Source organism: Henckelia pumila, chromosome 2 (assembly GCF_033568475.1).
Source record: "Henckelia pumila isolate YLH828 chromosome 2, ASM3356847v2, whole genome shotgun sequence".
In the NCBI taxonomy this organism is placed as follows: domain Eukaryota; kingdom Viridiplantae; phylum Streptophyta; class Magnoliopsida; order Lamiales; family Gesneriaceae; genus Henckelia; species Henckelia pumila.
Window position 1 is genome coordinate 163,823,016 of NC_133121.1, and position 23,782 is coordinate 163,846,797.

The window sequence follows — 23,782 nt, forward strand, 5'->3', positions numbered from 1 at the left end:
AACCAAACACATATCAGCATATATAGCATCATATATCAGTGTATCAGAAGTTGGGAATTTTGAACATAAGCTGAAAATCATAGTAATTGCAAACGACGTTCGTTCTTCGATCCGACTTCGATATATTCATACATATAACTTCAAGAATGCATAGCTATGATCAATTTTGATTTCTCCCAACAACACAATTTTCGAAACATGCTGGATAAAAAAGAAACTTACGTCACTTTGTAGCTCTTGAAGCAAGGATCGCGAATATGTGCTCGGATTTGAAATCTAACGGACGGATCTTACCAATCGGAGCTTCAAGATAAACTTTCCAAGGAAGAAGATGAAGTTTTCTACCTTATCTGCTGAAAATCTGATGGAAATATACATACACACACGTAAATACCTATATGTAACAAGTGTCTCATTCAAATTTCTATTTTTGCACTTTGGTCCCTGAATTCTTGCATATTTACAAATCAATCCTCGAACAATATTTTTAATTCAATTTCAATCCTAAATAATTTAAGAATATTAGAATTTAAATCTAAACTCCAAAATTTCTCAAATTAAATAATCTCGGGTTTTACACATCCCATCATAGATGACCCCAAAAACTTCGCTTCAAACTGGTATGGCCATGATGTTTGCAAATACAACGGAATTTTCTGCGCCCCGGCACCCGATGATCCCCACATAATCATAGTAGTTGGGGTTGATTTGAATCATGCAGGGTGATAAGTGCATTTTGTATGCATTATTTCGTGATAGGTTTATGTCTTTTTTGTGTGCATTCATATTATTTTTATGTGTTTTTATGTGTTTTAGTGCATATGTGTGTATTCCACTCCTCGGGTTGATTTTGTAGGAAAATTGATTTTTGAAGTGTGAATTACGGAGCAGCTTTGTTCGAAAACTCAAATTACATTTTAGAGAGATCCAAATCCGATCTTTACCGTTCGGATTAAATTATCCTATGTTTTGAAGCTTCTGTCCAAATTTCAGCTCGATCGAACGGCTAGATCTCGAGATATGAATTTTTGAAAATCGTCGCTTGGCGCAGAAAATTTGTACTGCGCGCGCGAGAATCAAGCTCGCGCACGCGCGAGTCAGTCGTCCAGACTTCTATTTTTTAATGCTGCGCGCGTGCGAGGCCTATGCTACGCGCATGCGAGGCCTATGCCGCGCGCGTGTTTTGGGGTCATATGTGTTCCGAAAAATCCTTGTTTTGAGAGGAAATTAACTGGTAGGCGTTCCGGACCATATATATACAAGATATAACATATTTTTGAGGTTTTTGAAGTTCCAGAGCGCAGACAACACAGAGGAGGCGGCTACAAGGCTTGGGAGAGAAGATTTCTTCTTTTCTTTTCTTCTTCTTATTTTTATTTTTGAATTATTATTTTTAATTATTGATTAGTTTATTTTCAACCAAGACGGCGTGATTGGGCCGAACAAATTTATGTAGAAAACTTGGATGTTTGTTTGGGATTTTTCAGAGTTGATTTTATTTTATTGATTGTCAGATTTATATTTGTCTTGTGAATAGTCTGATCAACTGTTTGCTTGCATTTTAATCGATTCCAAGTCGACAGAGGAGGTATTGATTTCGATCACTCTGATAATTAACACATGGTAAAACCGACTAGAAATAGAATTCTGTTTCAGTGTGCGGTTTGGGTGTAAACTGAATTTTCACAAATATTTAATGCATTCAAATTTGAATAGAATTACGAAAGATTAGTTCATCAGTATTTGAATAGGTTTGATTGTTCTAGAAATAGTTCTTTGAACAAGATAGGAGAATTTCCGTAATTTAAGATTAAATCTGAGTCTTGAATCGACTACTTGTTACATGATTTGTTCGATACCTACGTGTGTCTTGGTTGTCTCGTTTTTATTATTTTTATCTTTAGTTTTTTTATTTTTATTTCTTAAGTAGTTTTTATTTTATTTTCTTATTTTATTTAAATCAAGAGTGAATTGTCATAAAATCCCTAATACCCTTCCTAACTTTATTATAACTCCCTAGGCAAAAGATTCTTTACTATAACTCCCTAGGACCACCAAACTTGAATATTTTAATATTTAATTCTTGTGCTGGATTTATGCTAATCTATGCTTGAAATCTATAGGTTCTATGCTTAACTTGTAAAGGTTTTATGCTTGAATCTGGAGATTTTGTGCTCATTTGCAGTATAAAGAATTATGCGCAAAAATGGTATCAAAGCCTTAGGTTAATTATTCAGACAAAATATTATTTGTTATTTCATGCTTTTCTTTGTTGAGGATAAGATTTTACAAAAAGATGACTTCAAACGAAGGTTTGAATCAAGAGGATTTTATTCATACAAAATCCTATAAACAAGTTAATATATTCACAATAGATTACTTACAACAGGTTGCGACTAATGCTCTCAATTTTGAAGAGATAAAGAAAAATAATTTCTAACTCTAAATTTTTAGAGATTACCCCAGATTCCTCTAAACTCTCCGGAGATCTAAGAGAAATTCAAAAGACGGTACAATATTACAGCAATCAGCTGTATGAAGTACCTCGACAGATTGAAGGAATCCTTAAGAAACAAGAATAAATTCTTGTAACCCTAAAAGATCTTCAAACTAAAATCACAAATCTAGAACAAACTTCTGGTTCTAGAAAAGGAAACACAGGAGGAAGGTTACCACTCTCGTTTGGTACCGAACCTTTGTTACATCATAAAGGTAAAACCAAAATGGTTCAAAAACCTTTAACTGATGATGAAATGATGATTAATCTTATAAAAGCAGTATCAGAGAAAAACACTATCTGATGACTACTTTAGAAAGATTAAATCTCGAGGATCTACAAGACCTTGCGGATTCTTTTGCGAATCTCAAAGTAGTAGATCTAAAAATGAATTCCCCTGAGGGTAAACAACCCATAGAGAATCCCTCAAGATATGTGGTTAAAACAGAAGAACCACATAGTGAGTTTCATGTTGGAGAAAATTTACATCCAGCAGGAACCAGAACAAGAAGGAGTAAGATACCACTACATCAAACTCCTTATGAAAAAACTGTTTTAGACCCGATACATCCTTATAGGGTTATGTTAAACCTTGATGTTCTGGACTTCAAAAACAGAGAAGATCTCATAGATGATTGGACATTAGCTATGAGAATAGCAGCAGGAACATTAGATCTCAATAAAGAAAGATTCATTAAACTTCTAGAAATGAGTCTAATGGGATCTGTCAAGATCGCTTGGGAGATGACTATGCCAGAAACTAAGAAATCAATCTTAGCTGGAGAATCCCTCAGCGAGATTGGAGGAAGAATGGCCACCCTATTTAAAGCACAATTCATAGGGGTAGACTATTTCAATAATCAAGATACAGAGAAAAAGAGAAGATATACTCAAGCTTTGTATAGCCTCGAATTACATGATATCTATTTAGTTGATGAATATATTATATTATTCACGAAATACAGATGGAATTCGGGAGTCGAGGAAAATATAGCTATTCAGCTATTTTTCGCAAAAATGCCAAGTCCCTGAAGAGAAATGCTGATTAAAGAATACGTTCCAGGTAATCTTGACACTTTGGCAAAATGCGCCTCCTTTCTGAAAGAAAAATTGGCAGAATGGTGCCATATGGCAGCATTACAGAAGAACTACAAGAAAATAAGGAGTATAGATAAACGTACACCTTTATGTTGTAGAGAAAATTATCTTCCAACGATCATTGGAAACAGATCACAGGGATTTAAAAGGAAGAAATTCAGAAATAATCCTTATAATAAAAGAATGAGAAGTTCTTGGAAACCAAGAAAATTTTGGTCCAAACAAAAGGCCAGATCTTATAGATTAGGTAGAAGAAGTAGACCTACAAGAACATCCCCAGCAACAAGCTCATCACAGAGCAGGGGAAGAACACCATCAAGAAGAACTTTTAAAATAACTCATACAAGAGCAAGTGAAAGTTTTAAGGATTGCAACTACTGAACATGTGGAGCAAGGGGACATATATCTACAAATTGTCCAGAAAACGAGAAAAAAAAAGTTAAACTCTTTGAAGCAACACCAAATATGGATGATGCGGTCTTCTTTCAAGATCTAGTCCAAGTATATCAATTTGAGGATATCCCCTCAGATGAAAGCATATACGAAGAAGAGATATTGTTTAGTCAAGAAAATTCTGAAGATGAATCAGAATCAGAATCAGAATAAAGAGGAAGTGTTTCGGCATGAAACACATGAAAGCTTGGCTGGATTCTTTAGCCAAACCACGATATCTCATAATATGGTCCAAAGGATTATGAGAGAAAATCCAACGTTACAAAAGTACCAAGGATTTTCGGCTGGACAAGTAGAAAGAGTCTTAGGCAACCTAGGGCTTAGAAAAAGAAGACATAATTTGATTTACAAAGTATCCAGAAGGGAAATGGCAATCCCTATGGAGTTAACAAGTAATCAAATAGAGATGCAGTTAATTCCTTTTGAAGAAATAAGAGAGGAATTGCAAAAGTTGAAAGGTGAGGTTGCAAGGACGATGTCTTGGATTCATATTGGAGCAATCCAAATAATGATTAAGGCAACTTTTAAAGAAGGAATAGATTCATCCATAGATATCGTAGTATGCGATAAAAGAATGGGGAATATTCAAGATGTTGTCCTAGGTACTATCTCAGGAAATCTTTGCGCAGGAAAAATTGTAGGAGTTATTTATCCAAGAATAGCCTACAATTTAGCTGATAGGGACTTTAGTCGAGCCTTGACGTTGCACCAAAACTTCAAGGAAAAAAGACTAATGAAGGAAGGTAATAGGTCATATTCTATTACGTATCAAATTTCATATACTCTTTCTAATACCCACCATTCTGAATTATTTATTAGAAATGAGTTCATTGAAATTCCAGAGATCTTTGGGAAAGTTGCTCAAGAAATATACCCGGAAAGAATTGAGTTTCCTTTAATTCAGGAAACAGACATTCAAATTCAAGACAGACCGGTTCTATACAGAGACCTTAAAATAGAACCCCGAAGGTTATCTTTCCAAGGAGACCGAATGACAAGCAGGAGATGGGACAAATATCCTATTCAAGAAATTCCACCAGAAGAAAAAGAGTTTTCTATAATAGGAAAACTTAGATCTCCAGAAGGATGGAAAGAAGTGAAAATAGTATTCGAAATTACAAGTCATCGGAACCAGTTCCCTTGTAACTCGATTTACTATTTGGAACAACAGGAAAAAGGAACTTACCAAGGAGTGATAAATATTGGAGAATTGGAAGTTCAAATATGGGGAATTCCAGGAAAAGAAGTGGATCAGCTCATTCTTGGTCTAGAGTTCCTGGAGGATCATAAACCATGGAAATGCCTTGAAAAAGGAATAGAGTTCATGGCAAAAGAAAAGACTTGGAGGATTCAATAAGAATTCTACAAGATGGAAAACCAAGAGAATCGGATAAGGGACAATCCCTTAATCAAATTCGAGAACTCTATTCACAAACAGAGAGAGAAGCAACTTTTGAGATTAGTAAATCATGAGCATGATTTACTAGAACGCATTGAAGAAGTAGAAAAGAGTTACAATACTCTACCTACTGAGGCCTTAGAATTATTAAGGCTAAATAGTCTTAATCGAATTACTGAGTTACAATACAATTTACTAAAAATGGCAGGACCATTTAGTAATCCCTTTAAGTAAAATGACAAGAAGTCATTTCTCCATCTACATTCCAATTGGGATGTTATACGAACAATATTAGGCTAAATACTTTGCAGCTTATATTGACTCGGGAGCAGGAATTTGTACAGCAAAAAGAGGAGTCTTTCCTGAAGATTGCGAAGAGGACTTGCCAAAAATTGCTGGACGAGATTTCTCTCGAAGAATTTTAATTCTTTGCAAAGGAATAAAACAAGCAGAAATCCTTGTGGGAGGAGCAGGTCAAACACCTTGGTACAAGGTAAAGACACCACCAATCTATTTCCATGATACAGGAGCTGATATCCTACTAGGAAATAACTTCTTACAAATGTTTAAGAAGTACACACAAGACAATGAATCAAGAAGACTTATGTTCACTATAATTTGTGATCATAATATTATCGTTCAAAGACTCAAGGTTGCTTTTTATAGACAATTTCCGATAATATTTCGCAGCCATCGTGGTGATAAAGGACAACTTTTTCACCCAAAAATGAAAGATCTAAGAAGGTTTGGAGAAACCATGTTGAAGATAACAACATAACAAGAACTTCGAACAGAGGATATGGAGCTTCTCAATGTACTCTAAATCACAGAGATATAGAGTTAGAAAATAAGGTATCCCTTGAAGATGTCAAAAAAAGGCTCAAAGAAAGTTATAATGAGCATCCTTTGGCATGGTGGGATAAAAATCAACTCAAAGTCAGCCTTACTCTAAAGGAAGGCAAAGAGTATGAATTCGTCAGATATAAGCCTATCCCGATGAACATAACAGATCAAAGGGATATGAGAATGATTATCAAGGAACATTTGGAACTTGGTCTAATCAAAGAAGGAGTTTCACCATATAGCAGCCCAGGTTTTCTGGTCAGAAATCATGGTGAAATAAAAAGAGGAAAACCCAGGTTAGTTATTAACTACCAAGGTATTAATAAAATCCTGGAGTTTGATGGGTACTTCATACCGAGTAGAGAACACCTAATTAGCTATGTACGAAATGCTAGAGTGTTCTCAAAATTTTATTGTAAGTCTGGATTTTACCAGATTCGAATGGAGGAAGGCAGTAAGAAATTCATAGCCTTCTCTACTCCACAAGGGCACTATATTTGGAAAGTTATGCCTATGGGATTAGCTAATGCACCCCAAATATTTCAAAGAAATATGGATAATATTTTCAAAGATTATTTCAATTTCATGTTTGTTTACATTGATGATATTCTTATAGCATCAAAAAACATCAACGAACATGTTAAACACGTAGAGATTTTCTCTAAAATTTGTAAACAAGAAGGACTGGTTTTATCTGAAAAGAAAGCAGTCATAGCAACAAGGAAAATTGAATTCCTTGGTATTGAGATTGATGAAACTGGAATAATTCTACAACCCCATATTGTGGAAAAGGTAAGGAATTTTTCAGAAAAACTCAAAAATGTAAAACAACTCCAGAGTTTTCTTGGAGTAGTTAATTTTGCAGGGATGTTCATTAACAACCTAACAATGTACAAAAAGGTGTTCAGTCCTTTGTTAAAAAAGGATGCTAGGTTTATATGGACCGATGACCATACTAAAGGGGTAAACCAATTAAAGGGGATATGTAAGAATCTCCCAAAAATGGCTATACCCGTAGATGAAGATGATCTGGTATTATTTACGGATGCCAGCGACGATTGGTGGGCAGCGGTCCTTACCAAGATCACTCCGGATGGAGAAATACCATGCAGATACTGTAGCGGTCTTTTTTCAGAATCAGAGGCCATCAGATGGCATATCAACGAGAAGGAGTTTTATGCAGTAAAAAGGGCTTTCGAAAAATGTCCATTATTTTTACTTGCTAAAAAATTCATACTGAAGGTTGATAACACCCAGATAAAAGCTTTCCTGAGAAATAAGATTGAATCTAAACCTGAGAAAGCTAGGTTATTAAGATGGCAAGCATTATGTCAAAATTATATTTTTGATATTGTTATTATTAAATCTCATGAAAATATTCTTGTAGATTTCTTAACAAGAGATGGAAGGCAGTGAAGTAGATTCCATCATAAAAATGCAGAGGCATCTCAGGGAACACCTTGGGTTGCTTCAAACCGAGTTCAACCAGTTAGCCATTAATGCTGAAATGGCCGGCAGGTTACAACAAGCTGATCGAATCAAAGTATCTAATCGAATTACAGGATGTATGCAAGATCAAACACAACTATGGGCTGCTATTCAAGGGCCAATTGTGAAGGCTATAGAGAAACCATTGGTTTCTCATAAACAAGATATGCTAAAACCATTGGTTTTACAAAAACAAGAAATACAACCACAGGTTGTGAAACAAGATGTTGAGGAAACAAAAACTCAAGAAACAAGTGCTAATCTATCATCAGCCTTTGATGATCTAGATAAAGCAACAATTGATGAGGATTCCTCATCAAGTCAACCCTCCGCCTCTGGGATAAAAGAGGAAGAGATCAATCTTAGGCCCAACACTGACAAGGGAAAATCTAAGATCGATACTAACCCAGCTATTATTTCTCCATTTCAGGTTTATCAACAGAGGTGGGAGAAATTAAGTACAAGAAGTGAAATTAACCCTAACACTTTCAGGGTTGATGTTGCAGGAATATATCCAAGGGTTTGACTAAAAAACAATGTCAATCCTAAGGATGTAAATCTCTGGTATGAATTTGGGGCTTTGGCCTCAGTTTATACAACGTCACCAAGCTTTCCAGAGATATCACAGTTACCAAAATGGATTCAGGAAGCAGTTCAAGAAACATGGGAAAATAACGATCATTTGTCCAGAGGAGATGTGCTTGAATTATATTTCTTTAGTGCAGCTCCAGAACCAACAGGAAAAGGATCACACGAGCCCTTTCATTTCATCAAGCTAAGGATACCTGACATGAATAATCAAAGATTCATCAAGGACCCTCTATCTGAAGAAATACCATTAGTGTCCACCTTTGGAGAAAATGAAATTTTAACCAGAAGGGCATGGGGTATTTGGGTTTGTCTCACCGAGATGGACAAGGTCAAGTTTTCGTTCAAATTTTATCAGAATTCTGTGAACGGATCATTCCTGTTAAACACAATGACAGGAAAAACTACGGCTTTTGCGGAAGAACTCTTCGAAAAGAAGAGAAACTTTTTGTGGAACAACAAGCTGTCGGGGAGTAAAGAAACTCGCCGAAAATTTTGTAACATGGCTCATATCGAAAGATGGTCAGAGAACATCTGCCCAGAGTGTCCAAACCAGAAGGAGCCAGAATTTGGAAAAAACTTCAGACCCCGAATGGATCGAAAGGAATTTTCCGAGACAAGAAAAGGTGGACAGGGACCACCAAAGATGCGTTTTCCCAAGGGACCACTGCAAAAGCAGAAGATGCCCCGACAACAATAAAGAAGGCATGTGAGGAGGATAGAGCCAAAATAAAAAGGACGGCATGTGATTCCTCCACCAAACGATGCCATCAATAATGGCATAACCGGACAAAGTGGATAACGGGTGACTCATCCACTAGCTAAAGATGTCATTAATAATGGCATAGAAGGACAAGACTAATGAGCTGTAAGATTTCCTGAAGTTTTTCGGTGAAACGAGTGGAACCTCAGCTATAAATACAAGCGTTCGAGGAAGCTGAAGATATCGATCATTCCCTTCAGTTTTCTTACAAATAAATTGTTGTAATATTTCTCTCTCTATTGTATTAAGTTTTCTTTTATGTATTTCAAGAACAAGGCTACTATGAGTAGCTAAACAAGTTGTCTTCTCCTCTTCAAATGAGTTGATTTATGTAATAATATTATGTCTGAATAATTTTTCTAAAGTCTCATGTTCTTTCATGCTCATATTTTATAATTAAATTCATATACCATACGCCTTAAGGTAGAAAATGAATTAAGGCTGTGCTGGGTGTCGTTGAAGGAGCTTGTGCAGAAACCATCTGTTGCGACTGCGTGGTTGGAGTATGAGGAGCACTTCGTAAAACTCGGCAGGTATGACCCGACGATACTTTGGTCAAAGAGGTTTTTGAATTTAATTCATCTTACGAAAGCATGTTGGACCCTAATTCGGATTATATCGGCTGGAAACCTTGCGTAACTGATAGTCTTGCATGGCCGGGACTGGTTCGATAGGTTAACAATGCCATGTACAAAGGATTAGTTGCTTAATAATATTTAATTCAAAAATGGGGACCACTAGGGAGTTGAAATAAATAAAATTGTGGTTAGGGAGTTAAGATAAAGTTTGAAGGGTTGGTAGAGATTTTTAAATCATTTACCCTTAAATCAAATTGCTTTTTATTATTTTGTCTAGATTAAGTAAAATAATTAATTCTTGAGAATTGACTGCAGTTCCTGTGGGATCGATACTTGGACTCTCAGTCCACTTTACTATTACTTGACCTGGTACTCTTGCCAGTAAATTTATATCACACCGATTTAGCCGGTCAAGTTTTTGGCGCCGTTGTCGGGGACTGTTTAGTTAATATTAGGATAGATTATTTTCTTGAGACTAGATTTTTTTCCCCTTCTGTCTTTTCTTTCTTTTTGTTATTTTTATTTTTAATTTTATTTTTTCTTACTTGTGAGGTACTTGGAGATGGATCATCGACAGGTGTTCACAAGATTTGGCCAGCAATACTTGGAGCCTTTCTATGCTGCTTGGGGGAGATTCAATGATTTGGCGAACAGATTTCAATGTCATCAGTTTTCGACTTAAACCCTCACTAAAATTTTTTATGGTGGTTTGGATGAGATTACAAGAAGTTGGGTAGATTCTGGAGCTTTGGCCACTGGCAGTCAATTGTTTAGAAGAGATGAAGACAGTGCGATGCACTTGTTAAATGATATGGCAGATTTCGACTACCATTGGCATTGTGATCCTTCATTGCAAGGTTGGAGTCACAAATATCCTTCAGATATCAACTCTAAAAATTTTACAAACCAACCATCGGAGAGTCAAGAAGAGTGTGTAGGGTGTTCTGAAGATTATGTGGCTCAGTTGGAGAATCTTTTGCGGCAACAGACAGAGACAAATCAATTCTTAGAAAGTCGTATCAAGTCTTGGAGACTTTTGGATGAACAGATTGCGCTTCTTAGAGAACCAAATTTTGAGATCTGCCAAGGGAGTGAAGTAACTGAGCCAGCGCATGAAGAAATAATTTTTGAAGAATTTTCTTGTGAAGAAGAGCCAATAGTGGACTTGGAGGAGGAAGAAACATACAAGACTACAGATTTTACCTCGTCAATGGTTGTTCCATGTACACCGTTAGAAGATTCTTTCTTACCATTGACGCCACCTCCAAAATATTCCATCCTCCATGAGCTTCAGCCTGCAATCCGAATCTCCTTCCAAACTAATCAGTTCAGACTGAGTGTTGTTGGACCGACAAGCTTAAATTGTCAATATCACGCCAAGCTTGAGGGCGAAGGAAATCAAGACCCATACGTAGAATCGTATGATTCTTACTATGGGCGGCAGCCGCTCTTTGATGGTTGCTTCTGCATAGTCGGGCATTAGACTATAAATTTAGCGCTGACTGGGAGGCAACCCAGTGTTCTTTCCCTTGTTTTTTATTTTATTTTTGGTTTTTGTTTTTTTATTTTATTTTTACTTCTTTCCCATTCTAGTTTTCTGAGTCTGCCGATATACACAATCTGCTACTGCTGTCCCAGCTGATATTGTCAAGAAGGAAGAGGACGAATACGCAACCAGGGGAGTGTTATTTTTGTTTTCATTGTGTGTTTGTTTTGCATTCTGTTCATTGTTCTAAAGCATTGAGGGCAATGTTTTGGATAAGTATGGGGGGTAGACTAGTTTATTGCATTGGTTATTGTGTTGTTGTTTAGTTATTATGTTTGTGTTCATTTTGTTTGCATTCATTTGGTTTACTTTTTGTGTTTGGTTCGTAATCATGCATATCATTTTGTTGTTGTTCGTGTTGTCTTGCATGAGTAGAATGATGAATGTTAGCCGATGATGATAGAGTTGAAAAAAAAAAATTTAGAAAATGTTGCTTTTGATTGAACATGAGAAACTGTTGGTTGAATAGTGAATATTTTTAAGCACGCGTGTTAGACTGGTGTAGTGTAACGATGTAATTGATGATGTTCGTGTTTGTTTGACCATTGCACGACAATAGATGTTTGTTGATCATGATAGTGTCTTTAGATTCTTGATAGTTGTTAGACATTGCATGTATGATCTTGGGCGTACTTATAAAATTTTTGAAAAAACTTTTGTTGAAAATTAAGTTAACTCCATCCGGTTTACGAGCAGAGATTGAAATCCTAATCTCTTGTTCTTGACTAAGTATGCGGATTCCATGGGGTTAATAAATTTAAAATTTTAAAGTAACAATTTCATCCGGGCTTGGACAATGATTGAAATCCTAATCTTTGTTCCATAGCTAAGTTTGCGGGTTAAATGGGATTGATGCTCCATCCGGGCTATAGACGAGGGGATTGAAATTTGAATCCTATCTTAGTTATAGCTAAGTTTGCGGGTAATTATTGGGGCTTATTAAAAATATCGGGTGCAAAATCCGGAGGTACGTAATTAATCTCAAGAAAGTGCATGTTTTTTTTTTGGGATTGTTGAGATGATGGAGTGCTGGATTGTGATACTTGCATTGAATTTTCATAGCTCGCTAAGCATTCTTAGAACAGATTATTTTGAAGTTGCATGAAACTGGAATGACATGACACACACACACTTTTACGTTAAACTGACAGTGTATTGTGAACAATTAAAAAGTTTTTGTGGTTTTTGTTGTTGAAGTTGAAACTTATCGGAGGCTATGTTGTTCATGATTCATTCTTACTTATGTCATTGTTTGCATATTATTTTTGTATGTCTTGCTCGAGGGCGAGCAAGATTTAAGTATAGGGGTGTTGATAAGTGCATTTTGTATGCATTATTTTGTGATAGGTTTATGTCTTTTTTGTGTGCATTCATATTATTTTTATGTGTTTTTATGTGTTTTAATGCATGTGTGTGTATTCCACTCTTCGGGTTGATTTTGTAGGAAAATTGATTTTTGATGTTTGAATTACGGAGAATCTTTGTTCGAAAAATCAAATTAAATTCTAGAGAGATCCAAATCTGATCTGCACTTTTCATATTAAAGTTCAGGATGTTTTGAAGCTTCTATCCAAATTTCAGCTCGATCCGACGGTTAGATCTCGAGATATGAATTTTTTACAATCGTCGCTCGGCGCAGAAAATTTGTAATGCGCGCGCGCGAGAATCAAGCTCGCGCGCGCGTGTTTCGGGGTCATATGTGTTCCGAAAAATCCTTGTTTTGAGAGGAAATTAACTGGTAGGCGTTCCGGACCATATATATACAAGATATAACATATTTTTGAGGTTTTTCGAAGTTCCAGAGCGCAGACAACACAGAGGAGGCGGCTACAAGGCTTGGGAAAGAAGATTTCTTCTTTTCTTTTCTTCTTCTTATTTTTATTTTTGAATTATTATTTTTAATTATTGAGTAGTTTATTTTCAACCAAGACGGCGTGATTGGGCCGAACAAATTTATGTAGAAAACTTGGATGTTTGTTTGGGATTTTTCAGAGTTGATTTTATTTTATTGATTGTCAGATTTATATTTGTCTTGTGAATAGTCTGATCAACTGTTTGCTTGCATGTTAATCTATTCCAAGTTGACAGAGGAGGTATTGATTTCGATAACTCTGATAATTAACACATGGTAAAACCGACTAGAAATAAAATTCGGTTTCAGTGTGCGGTTTGGGTTTAAACTGAATTTTCACAAATATTTAATGCATTCAAATTTGATTAGAATTACGAAAGATTAGTTCATCAATATTTGAATAGGTTTGATTGTTCTAGAAATAGTCCTTTGAACAAGGTAGGAGAATTCCCGTAATTTAAGATTAAATCTTAGTCCTGAATCGACTACTTGTTACATGATTTGTTCGGTACCTACGTATGTTTTGGTTGTCTCGTTTTTATTATTTTTATCTTCAGTTTTTTTATTCTTATTTCTTAAGCAGTTTTTATTTTATTTTCTTATTTTATTTAAATCAAATTGCTTTTTATTATTTTGTCTTGATTAAGTAAAATAATTAATTCTTGAGAATTGACTGCAGTACCTGTGGGATCGATACTTGGACTCTCAGTCCACTTTACTATTACTTGACCTGGTACGCTTGCCAGTAGATTTATATCACACCGATTTAGCCGGTCACAGGGATTTCAGGTTCATTGCCCCAAGAACTCGGCATGTTAACTGATCTAACCTTGTTCTATCTAAACTCGAACCGACTCAAAGGCACGATCCCGGATAGTTTTCATAATCTCCATCTCTTATATGAACTTGATGTTAGTAATAATATTCTGTCTAGGAAATTCCCTTATGTCGTTCTCTGTCTCCTTTCGCTTAAATTCATGGATATTCGATTCAACAAATTCCAGGGAAAGGTGCAATCTGGCTTGTTTGATAAAATAATTCGACGCCCTTTTCATAATCAACAATGATTTCCAGTTCAGTCTTCCTTGAAACCTCGGGATCGAACTCGACAGATTCTATTTTAGTTCTTGCCAACAACAATATCCATGGATGTTTGCCTTCGAGTATAGGGAAAATGGCAAAAATCCTAAACGAGATTATCATCAGTAACGCTAGACTGGGAGGGTTTTTGCCTCAGGAAATCGGGTTATTGACTAAATTGACAGTGTTTGATGTGGGTTCCAACAGGCTTGTGGGGAGTTTACCTGAAGCTATTGGCGACATGAAGTCCCTAGAAAAGCTAAATGTTGCGCATAACAAGCTCTCTGGGGCGATTCCAGAGAGCATCTGTTCGTTGTCGAGGCTGGAGAATTTCACTTTTGCTGATAATTACTTCTGTACGGAGACAAGTTCGTGTCACAAGATTAACCATGAATTGTATTCCCTACAAGCCTAAACATCGTTTTAATGAATAATGCCATGCTCTTTACTCGCATCGAAGTTGCAGCTCCCGATGATGTCTTGCAGCCCACAACCGGAGCAAAGGCGATGTCTTGCAGAGAAATCGAGAGCCAAAGATTTGGAAATTAGGGTTCACGTAGATAAGTGACGTGTGGATGGGGGGCTTTTAATTGGGGGTGAAAGATCGCGTGAGCAACGCATGTTCATTCCATTAATTCAAACCGAGAGAGTTAATAGGAGGATATATTTGAGAAACGTGTGCAACAATAAGGGACGTATTCAGCCCACGGAATTATTTAGGTATATATTTGGGACACTGCCCAAACATTAGGGACATTTTAATGAATTATCCCCATGAAATGAGAGAAAATATGAAGTGAACAGGTTAACTGAAAATTGAAAATTATATTTTACCCTCAGTTTTATATTTTATGTTAATTAACCTGATTAGACATATAAATTTAGTTTGGCGTAAACTAGTGGAACCAAATATCATAGATTTTGCACAAGAAATGAAGTGGAACATTCCAAGAAAGAGAAAAAAAAATTAATCGCATACATTATCCTTGTGAAATCACGAGGTTGATAAAAACCCTTTATAATTGTTAACTTCATGTGTTTTCATATTTTGAACATAAACACCCTGAAAACGCGTACAGATTAGTGGGTGAATGCTCAAATTTTGAAATTATGAGGATGTATATGCTCGAGATTTGAAAATAAATTTAGTTAATATCTCATTCTTTTTTCATAGGGAGTTGTTAACTCCAGTGTTTTCAAATTTTGATCACGAACACCTTTGAAAATGCGTATGGACAAGGGTGAATATTCAAAATTTGAAAACATAGCCATGTATGTGCCTAAAATTTAAAAAAACACAAAAAATTAATAGATCACTTTTTTTCAAAAAGATTTTTAGCAATATCGAAATTTCACTAGGATAGTGTACGCTATTAACCTATAAAACAATTAAGTTCAAATAATGCCCTAGAGGGAGGCAAATCAAAATTTTACTAAAGTTGGAGGGGGTTAGCGGAATTATCCAACTCCGTCATCTCGTAGATAAAATTCACTGTGCGGAGTCCGATCATCGAAAATGGCGGAATTTCTGGAGGCAGCCACTTCCATTACCATGGCTTCCACTTTGCGAGGTAGAAAAGAGCTTCGTTTCCTCTCTTCCTTCGCCGCAACCCAACCTCCGCCGCCGCAATTTTTTCTCTCACCGACAAACTCAAGAACCCAAAATGTAAAATCGTGGAAGCGCTGCCTTTCAGCGTCGTGCAGTAATCGGGCTGCCGTCGGTGGCAAAACCCTTTTTCCTGGAATCACTTCGGAGAAAGAAGCTTCGAATCAGAAGAGTAATGGGAATTCGGGCGATAAGATATCGAGGAAGAGGAGGGTGTTTTTGTTGGATGTGAATCCGTTGTGTTACAAAGGAAGCACGCCGAGTTTGGAGTCTTTTGCTCATTGGATTTCCCTTTTCTTCTCCCAAGTCAGCTTCAATGATCCTGTCATTGCTGTAAGCCTACTTTCTTCCCTCATGTTCTGAAATTCTAAATTTATGCATTATTTTCCCAAAAATGCCTGTATTGAGCTTCCCCGATTGTGAATGAGTGCCTTATGTTGAAGTATTTTATATTTCGTAATCTGTAATGCATATAGATTCTTGTATATATGATTCATTCAGTTGGTGCTTGAGTTAGCATTTTTCATACAAGTATGCACATATTGATCTTGTGAACTGTGAAGTAGAGCAGTTTACTTTCTAGTTTAAGTTTAAAAGTTCGGCGGTGAAGGCTGATAAAAGGGGACACGAACATTTCTTGGTAAAATGTACTTGTCCTTATTTTCCATTCATCTTTAGATGAAATATTATGAATTTGGGTTGGTAATTACTTGAATATAATGAAAGGTGTTACCTCTTATTTGTATTTCCTTTTCGGGAGTTTGTTGTATTAGGTAGTGGTATGCAGAAGAAATGTAGAGTATATGGTTGTGCCTATTGCTATCTTTTTCTTTTCTTGGGAAGGGGCTCTTTAAGCTTATGCTTAGTTCCTGCTGCTCTGATTGAGAGCAGGAAGTTGATTGACAGAGCGCCATCCCTGCTGATTAAAGGAAAAACTCTTCGCTGAGCTTCCTCTTTAGGGACTAGACCCGAGGTCCTCTAAAGTCTGGTATGTAGGAATCTAAATTATCAATTTTCATGTAGAGCAGGTTTTCCCTCAATGTAGGGGCCTTATGAGTTCCCTGGGTACTCCCCAGATTGCGAATACTGATATGATAGATATTGGGTGTACCTAATTAACATAAAAAGAAATTGTTAATGCCTAGCGGTTTTGTTATATCTGTCAATATCGAAATATGATATGTATAATTTATAGGTTCTGGATGGGGAAAGTGGCAATGAGCACCGCAGACAGCTCTTACCAACATATAAAGCTAATAGAAGGAGATCATTGCCGCAGTTTCACGGATTGAGAAGTGCACGGAGTATATTTAGACGCTCAGAAAAGCTTGTGATAGATGTTCTTGAGAAATGCAATGTGCCGGTGAATAATTCTTTATGCTTTTGAAATTTCTGATACCGTCAAATTATTGATGATGGTCATTTGTACCGCTTTCGATGAGGAGCAACTAAGGCTGTTACCAAGTATTCAGCTTTATGATCTCAGCTTGCAGGTTGTGAAGATCAAAGGGTACGAAGCAGACGATGTTGTTGCGACACTTGTGGAAGAAGTTCTGAAAATGGGATATCGAGTTGCTATTGCTTCGCCTGACAAAGATTTCAAGCAATTGATATCAGAAGATGTCCAGATTGTTCTACCTGTACCAGAATTCGATCGATGGTCCTTTTACACAATAAAGCACTACATAGCTCAATACAATTGTGATCCACAGTCTGATTTGAGCTTAAGTAAGCATTTTCATTGCATCTTGATTTAATTCATTCTTTGATCATGTGTGGGTAAAACGTTTTATTTGGTGAACTAAGATGAGGTATAGATGGGAATGCAAACAATCCGTATTGAGCATAATATTACTTAACATTTCAAGTTCAAGGCTCAAAGTTTGTTTGAATTTGATTTGTTTGGTTCAAGCTTAATTATCGAGCTCTTCTAAACAAATGCTTGGATTATGGCTCGAGCTTATGGTCTTGTGTCATTTAAATGTATTTAAAAAACTAATAAATATTTAAAGTTCACGGGCTATTCAACAAAATATAAAAGACCAGTGGCTCAAAATATATTGGCACGATTTACTGGAGTTTGATAATTGAATTCAAAAGCGATAATATTCGAGCCAGCTCGCGAAGTTTGTTTGATTCATTTGCTCCCCTAGTTCGAACATAAATAATCCTAAGGTAATAATAGACGTGAACTCAAGGAAAGATTCACAAAGCTCGGGAAGAATGGCATTATGATTGAACTATGTTCTTTAGGATTTTTTAGCTGATCCAAGCAATGTTTGACAGGATGCATTTTAGGCGATGAAATAGATGGCGTACCTGGAATCCAACATCTTGTTCCTGGTTTTGGTCGGAGGACTGCTTTAAAGCTCTTGAAAAAGCATGGTTCCTTGGAAAATTTACTTAGTGCTGCCGCTGTAAGAACTGTGGGCAGACAATATGCACAAGAAGCCCTCACGAGCCATGCTGATTTTTTACGGAGAAATTATGAAGTCCTTTCCTTAAAAAGGTAGTTCTTGGTTCTTTCCCATTGCATTTCATTTAAAACTGGGCTGTAAACGTCTCGGATTTTGAAGATTTTCAGACTCCTGAGCTTTTTTTGAGCTTGAGCCCTAATCAAGGTTGTTTACGGTTGATCTGATTCAAAATCGAGTATGCGTGAAGACATTAACGACTGTATTACAAAGAGACGGTTGGACCAGTTTTTTAATGATAAAATAGTCATATTTGAACATTGTTTGATTGATTTGTAATTGACATAGTATAACTAATTACACATGATCATATAGTATATATTCTGTATAGAAATGTATGACAATGGTATTAACATTCTCATGAGGTAAACCAAATGATGTTGAATGGTCGTGTGAGTGTTCAAGGTCGATAATAAGCAGGCTTCAATCTAACAGATCTCAGGGCAACTCAGTTCGTCTTATTCCCATGCTTTGAAAGAAATGTTTCAATTTAGCATTTCCCATTCCTATATTTGAGTCTGTGTTCTGCAGAGATATTGATGTCCATGTTGATGAGAGGTGGCTGTCTTGGAGGGATGCAGAGAGTGATCCGATAATTTTATCAAATTTTATGCATCTTTTGGCGCACACTCAGAAGCTCAATGCGCAAACGAATCCCATTTAAACGGTGAGTCTTCCTTTGGAAACATCACTCCATTTGATAATATCTACAACGTTAGTTCAAACACGTGCGTCGTGTACCTTTAAAAGTCAATAATTTGCGATTACCATCCATTTTCGTCTGTTTTGATGTTGTCGTCTTGTTTGCCTTACAGGCTTGAATCCAATCACATAGTGGCTTATTCCATATGAGAGAAAAATCTAGACAGGCAGTGAAAACGGGGACGCAAACGAATAGACAGATTCTACAATGTGCATTCAGGAAGAAAAGGGAGAAAGATGTGACGTAAAACCGAGAGGCGTCCAAGCATATACAAGCATGAAGTTTGCGACTAAAGGTGCTATTTTCTTGGAGTTTTTGTATCTGCAAGAATTTGCAGCTCAAAGTTCAGTAGAAAGTTATATGGAGACACCATCATTGGGAAAAAGTAAACAAGAAAGCGATGTAATTTTGGGTTTTTTCGAGCCTGCAGAGGGGTATTGCATGGCCATGATTGGGCCACATATATGTGGAATTTAAATTGTGGACCCCACATGTAAATTGGCCAATCATGGCCATGGAAATGCAGAGGGGGTATTATCCCCTCTGTGGGGTCGAAGAACCTTTAATTTTGAATTTTTGACATCATGATGGTATTTTATGATTGAAATTTTCGATAGGAAAAATGGTAAATTGGCCAATCATGGCCATGGAAATGCAGAGGTACATACACGTTTGTGCAATCTTTTTTTAATGAAAACAAAAAAAATGATAAAATACAAAAAATACAAAAAAAATGTAACATTTTCGTAAGTAAATAATCACCAAAACACAACTAGATGTATTAATTTTACAAATGTGAGTATTATTTTCGTAAATAAAAAAAATCGAATGACAAAAAATAAGTGCCATTTTGATAAATAAAAAAAATCAAAGAGCTAAAAAAAAAAAACAACCATATAAAATGACTAATTTGTCTAATAATTTTGTTTTATTAGAAAATTAACTTAGAATATAATTTAAGCGTCATAAATTAATTTTGAACGTCAAAAACTTACATGAGATAATCTTACCAATCAATTTTATGATACGAATATTTTATTTGGATTACCTATAAAAAAATATTATTTTTAATTACAAAAGACTTGCTCTTCAGAAAATTGTCACTGTTGTTGGAGTTGAAAGCTTGAAATTGCACCATTAGTCCATTACCAAATGAGCTGGTAAAATGTAAATATTCGATCTTTCTTATATCGTTATTTTTAACAAAAAAAAATCATAAAATTTATTTTTTTATTTCGAAGGATAATATTGTTTTCCGAATATGCTTCTATATGGAGGATGGGCCTGTCAGAAAAATTCGTGATTAAATTTGACCTATACACACGTTCATAAAAATATCTAATAATTTATGCATATTATTCACCAAATAATCTAATTAATATATCCGAAAATAAGGTTTAATTAACAATTTGGACGACTTTGGGGCTCCTTCATAAGTACACTTCAACATTTAAATTATTGTTATTAATATTAATAACACAAAAAAAAAAAAAAAAAGCTGAGAAATGTTTCTCACAAGCTCTCTTAAACACCACACCACCTTAATATTTGGTATACTCGCTCTATATTTTAATAACACAAAAAAAAAGCTGAGAAATGCTTTCCACAAGCTCTCTCAAACACGACACCACCTTAATATTTGGTATACTCACTCTATATTTGTCCATTTATGTAAAAAAAAATATTACAATCATCTCGAAAAGCTAGATTATTTTCTTTAAAAGCGTATGAAAAAAGTCATAAACAAAGGAGACTTTGATGACTTGTTCGTTGATGACTTATGACTAATCTCACACTTGGACGAATTCGAATCCAAAATCCAATTATAATAGACTCTCAGCATGACATAGACAAGTTCATTCATGAACTTTCCAAAATGAATTCCAAGGAACAAATAAATAAACTACATTGGCCCAAATTTTTTTTTAATAAAAAAGTAATAAATTACAATAATATCGAAAAAGCTGCATTATAGTTTATGGAATACTTCCGCATCAATTGCAGCCAAAAGCATACAGAAAATCAAATCAACAAGTTCTGATTGACAGTGTCACAAAATTCTTGGCTCCCAGAAACTGAAACAGAGAAAAACAACTTAAAATTGACAGGCAAGTTCCACATACTCTAGACAGAATAAATAATGCTTGTAGATCAAACAACACGGTTTTGTCGGCTTAAATCTATCCAAAATTGGTGATCCATGAACCTTAGGTACGTATAACGTAATCCTCGAAATAATGGTCAAGATATCACCTTTTCTGTTTCTTTGATCTGGGGAAAGTGCCTTTACCGAAATCTCTGAGGTCATTTGTTGTATCCGCCGTGTTTTGCTTTCTCATTCCTTTCTTCCCACCAAATCCAAATTTAGCGTCCTTGGATTCCTTGCCTTTTCTCTTGTTGAATCCCTTCTTCCCCATGCCACCACCTTGTTTTACCTTCCCTCCAGATCGATCTCCGGGAGACACACCTGGCCTCTTCTTATTCGATCTTTCAAACGATTTCCCATCTTCAAAAGCAAAGCTAAGATCACCATCATTGTCATCCTTGGCAAATCCACTCCGCTGCCTCTGCTTCCGCCACTTCTTGACTGATTCGATATCTTCTTTCTTTTCTTTAGCCCTCTCCCTCTGCTTCTGAACCTGTATCTCTTTGGCTAACTTCTTATTCTCCCTTGACTTCCTTCTCTCCTCAGCCTCTTCAGTCTTTCTCTTCTCTGCCAAAAGCCGTCCCTTTACCTTTTCCATGTGTTGATCCGTTTTCACCATTTCTGCATAATAGTCAGAAGGCCTCAGGAAAGGTAGCCCCATTGACTGAAACTTCATGAAGGCCTGTCTTGCACCTTCTAGTGCCTGTGTGTAGAAAGCAAGTTCCCGGTTCAGGTCATCATTCACATCCACCTCTTGCCCCTGATCAATATCAATAGAAAGTTTTTGTATCCAGTCTACATTTTCAGGCCAGCTGATATCTGCAAATTTATCCAATAAACCATCCTTGTTGTTAATAGCAGTCTTCGAAGGCTCGGTCACCTGCACGTCTTCACCATCTTCTGATTCTGATTCAGAAACAAACGGATCATCATCCTCTTTCCCGGTGCCATTCATTGTCCCCTTATTCGACATAAGGGACCGTAGTTCAAAAGCTAGAAACGGCCTGTACACAAGAAAACCATAAACAACAAAATTAAACAAGAGCATAAACGAGACAAATGCTTACTTAAATGCTAAAATCTCATTGAAATAGTACAAATTTATCCGCACCTTTTAAAAAGGTTATCTTTTTTACAAGCCAAATTCTCAAGACTCCCTAATCTACAGCCAAAAACTAACTACTGCGCGAACCCACTCAAAAAACAAAAGCTGTGTTCGATTTCAATTACCTGAAAATTCGAAATAATCAACAAAAAAAACACCAAAGTCGACCATTCTTCAAAGAAAAAACTCCATTTTCAGATAATATTTACAGTTTCATGATTAAAAACAAATCTATCGCTCGAGGAAGTATAGCTAAAATCTAAACTTTCGAAGGTAAATCGCCTGGATTCATCAGCTAATCTTCAGAAGCAAACAAAAAATTCACAAATTATGCAAAGTTAAGCATTCTGATATCTGTAACTCACACTTGTATTCGTCGTTCTTCGCCTCGTCCTTGAGAATCCGCGAAGAAGATGGTCGAAAAAGAAAAGCTTCGAATTTTGGACTAACAAGTGACTAGGGTTTAGGGTTTCTGTTGATGGATGCAAGTAGACTGGGCTCATTATAATCTTATATTTTTAAATCAGAGTCCAAAATATGTTTGGGCTAACGGCCCATTTTCTTTTTCTTTTTTTTTTTTTCAGTTTCACAACAGGTACTCCGAAACACGGCTTAACCGATCCATATATCATCAAATTAATTATTTTTTGCACGCGATATGTGTGAATATATATATATATATATATATATATATATATTTAAAATCATAATTTTTTTCTCTAATTAATAGTTATATTATTTTGAAATGATAAATTAAATATTAAAATTTTAAAGTAGATAAAATAAAATTTAGTGATTAAATAAATTATAAAACAGATAAAATATGATAATTATAAATAACTTAGTTATTTTATACTTTTAAAATTATTAATATTGTATAGATGAAGATATAATTATAATTTCATTTAGGATTCATTAAATTAATTGAAATTAGTTAGTATATGATGAAGATTGTTCCATATATAAATTAAAAAGTATTTTATCTTATGGGTGAGATTGTCACAAAATTAATTTAAATGAGATGGTTTCACATGAGTTTTTTATGTTTTTTTATTGTCATAATTTTTATTTTTGTTCCTCTGAAAAAAAAATTATTTTTGAAAAGAGATTCAGATGAAATTTTGGATATCCAGATTTTAAAAACTTATTTGGATATTTAATAAGTTGTTTTTTTAAAAAAAAAAAATTATGAAACAAAATTTTTCAAAACACTTATTCCAACAAATCAGTCGTATAATTTTTAAGTTCAAAGTCGACGAGATGTAACTATAACAAACTCTTATGAGCGGCACAAGTTGATTCATGAACTTTCCCAGAGGAAGTCTAAGGAAGAAATAAATAAACAAATAGACACATCGAAAAAGAAACATTTAGCATTATTATACAAACTTAATGGCCCCCCACCTCAATTATATAAAATGAATTATATTTATGTATAATAAACAATCGGTCGTCCTGTGCTACAGAAGACAGGACTCGGCTTCTTGGAACGACGTATTTCATTGACCAAGAAATCAAGAAAATATATTATAAGATGAATTATTATATCATATTTTATTATTG

General features: G+C 35.5%; 2 protein-coding genes and 1 pseudogene across 3 annotated transcripts; 2 read left to right on the forward strand and 1 right to left on the reverse strand.

Moving 5' to 3' along the window:
• The first annotated feature begins 331 nt into the window (after positions 1–331).
• Positions 332–14,600, forward strand: LOC140878840 (leucine-rich repeat extensin-like protein 6; annotated as a pseudogene).
• Positions 14,601–15,644: 1,044 nt separating this feature from the next.
• On the forward strand, positions 15,645–19,585 carry LOC140883641 (uncharacterized). Of its 2 annotated transcripts, XM_073290191.1 has the most exons (6): positions 15,645–16,124; positions 16,987–17,154; positions 17,285–17,519; positions 18,078–18,300; positions 18,797–18,932; positions 19,081–19,585. In XM_073290191.1, exons 1-5 carry the CDS (start codon positions 15,702–15,704, stop codon positions 18,927–18,929), a joined length of 1,182 nt encoding a protein of 393 aa, XP_073146292.1. In that variant the 5' UTR covers positions 15,645–15,701; the 3' UTR covers positions 18,930–18,932; positions 19,081–19,585. The 2 variants fall into 2 exon arrangements, with proteins under 2 accessions (XP_073146292.1, XP_073146291.1); XM_073290190.1 differs by having other exon boundaries at positions 18,797–19,585.
• Positions 19,586–20,882: 1,297 nt separating this feature from the next.
• LOC140883667 (probable rRNA-processing protein EBP2 homolog) lies at positions 20,883–22,694 on the reverse strand. Its single transcript, XM_073290222.1, has 2 exons — positions 22,585–22,694; positions 20,883–22,118 (listed from the first exon to the last, which is right to left on the reverse strand). The coding sequence occupies exon 2, from the start codon at positions 22,085–22,087 to the stop codon at positions 21,218–21,220; it is 870 nt and encodes a 289-aa protein (XP_073146323.1). The 5' UTR covers positions 22,088–22,118; positions 22,585–22,694; the 3' UTR covers positions 20,883–21,217.
• Between the last annotated feature and the right edge of the window lie 1,088 nt (positions 22,695–23,782).

Bases quoted from the DNA above. Each gene is read 5' to 3' on its own strand.
- LOC140883641 (XM_073290190.1), top strand. From the start codon at position 15,702: ATGGCGGAATTTCTGGAGGCAGCCACTTCCATTACCATGGCTTCCACT. The intron at 16,125-16,986 runs GTAAGCCTACTT...TATAATTTATAG, and splicing joins TCAATGATCCTGTCATTGCT to GTTCTGGATGGGGAAAGTGG. The intron at 18,301-18,796 runs GTAGTTCTTGGT...TGTGTTCTGCAG, and splicing joins GAAGTCCTTTCCTTAAAAAG to AGATATTGATGTCCATGTTG.
- LOC140883667 (XM_073290222.1), bottom strand. From the start codon at position 22,087: ATGTCGAATAAGGGGACAATGAATGGCACCGGGAAAGAGGATGATGAT.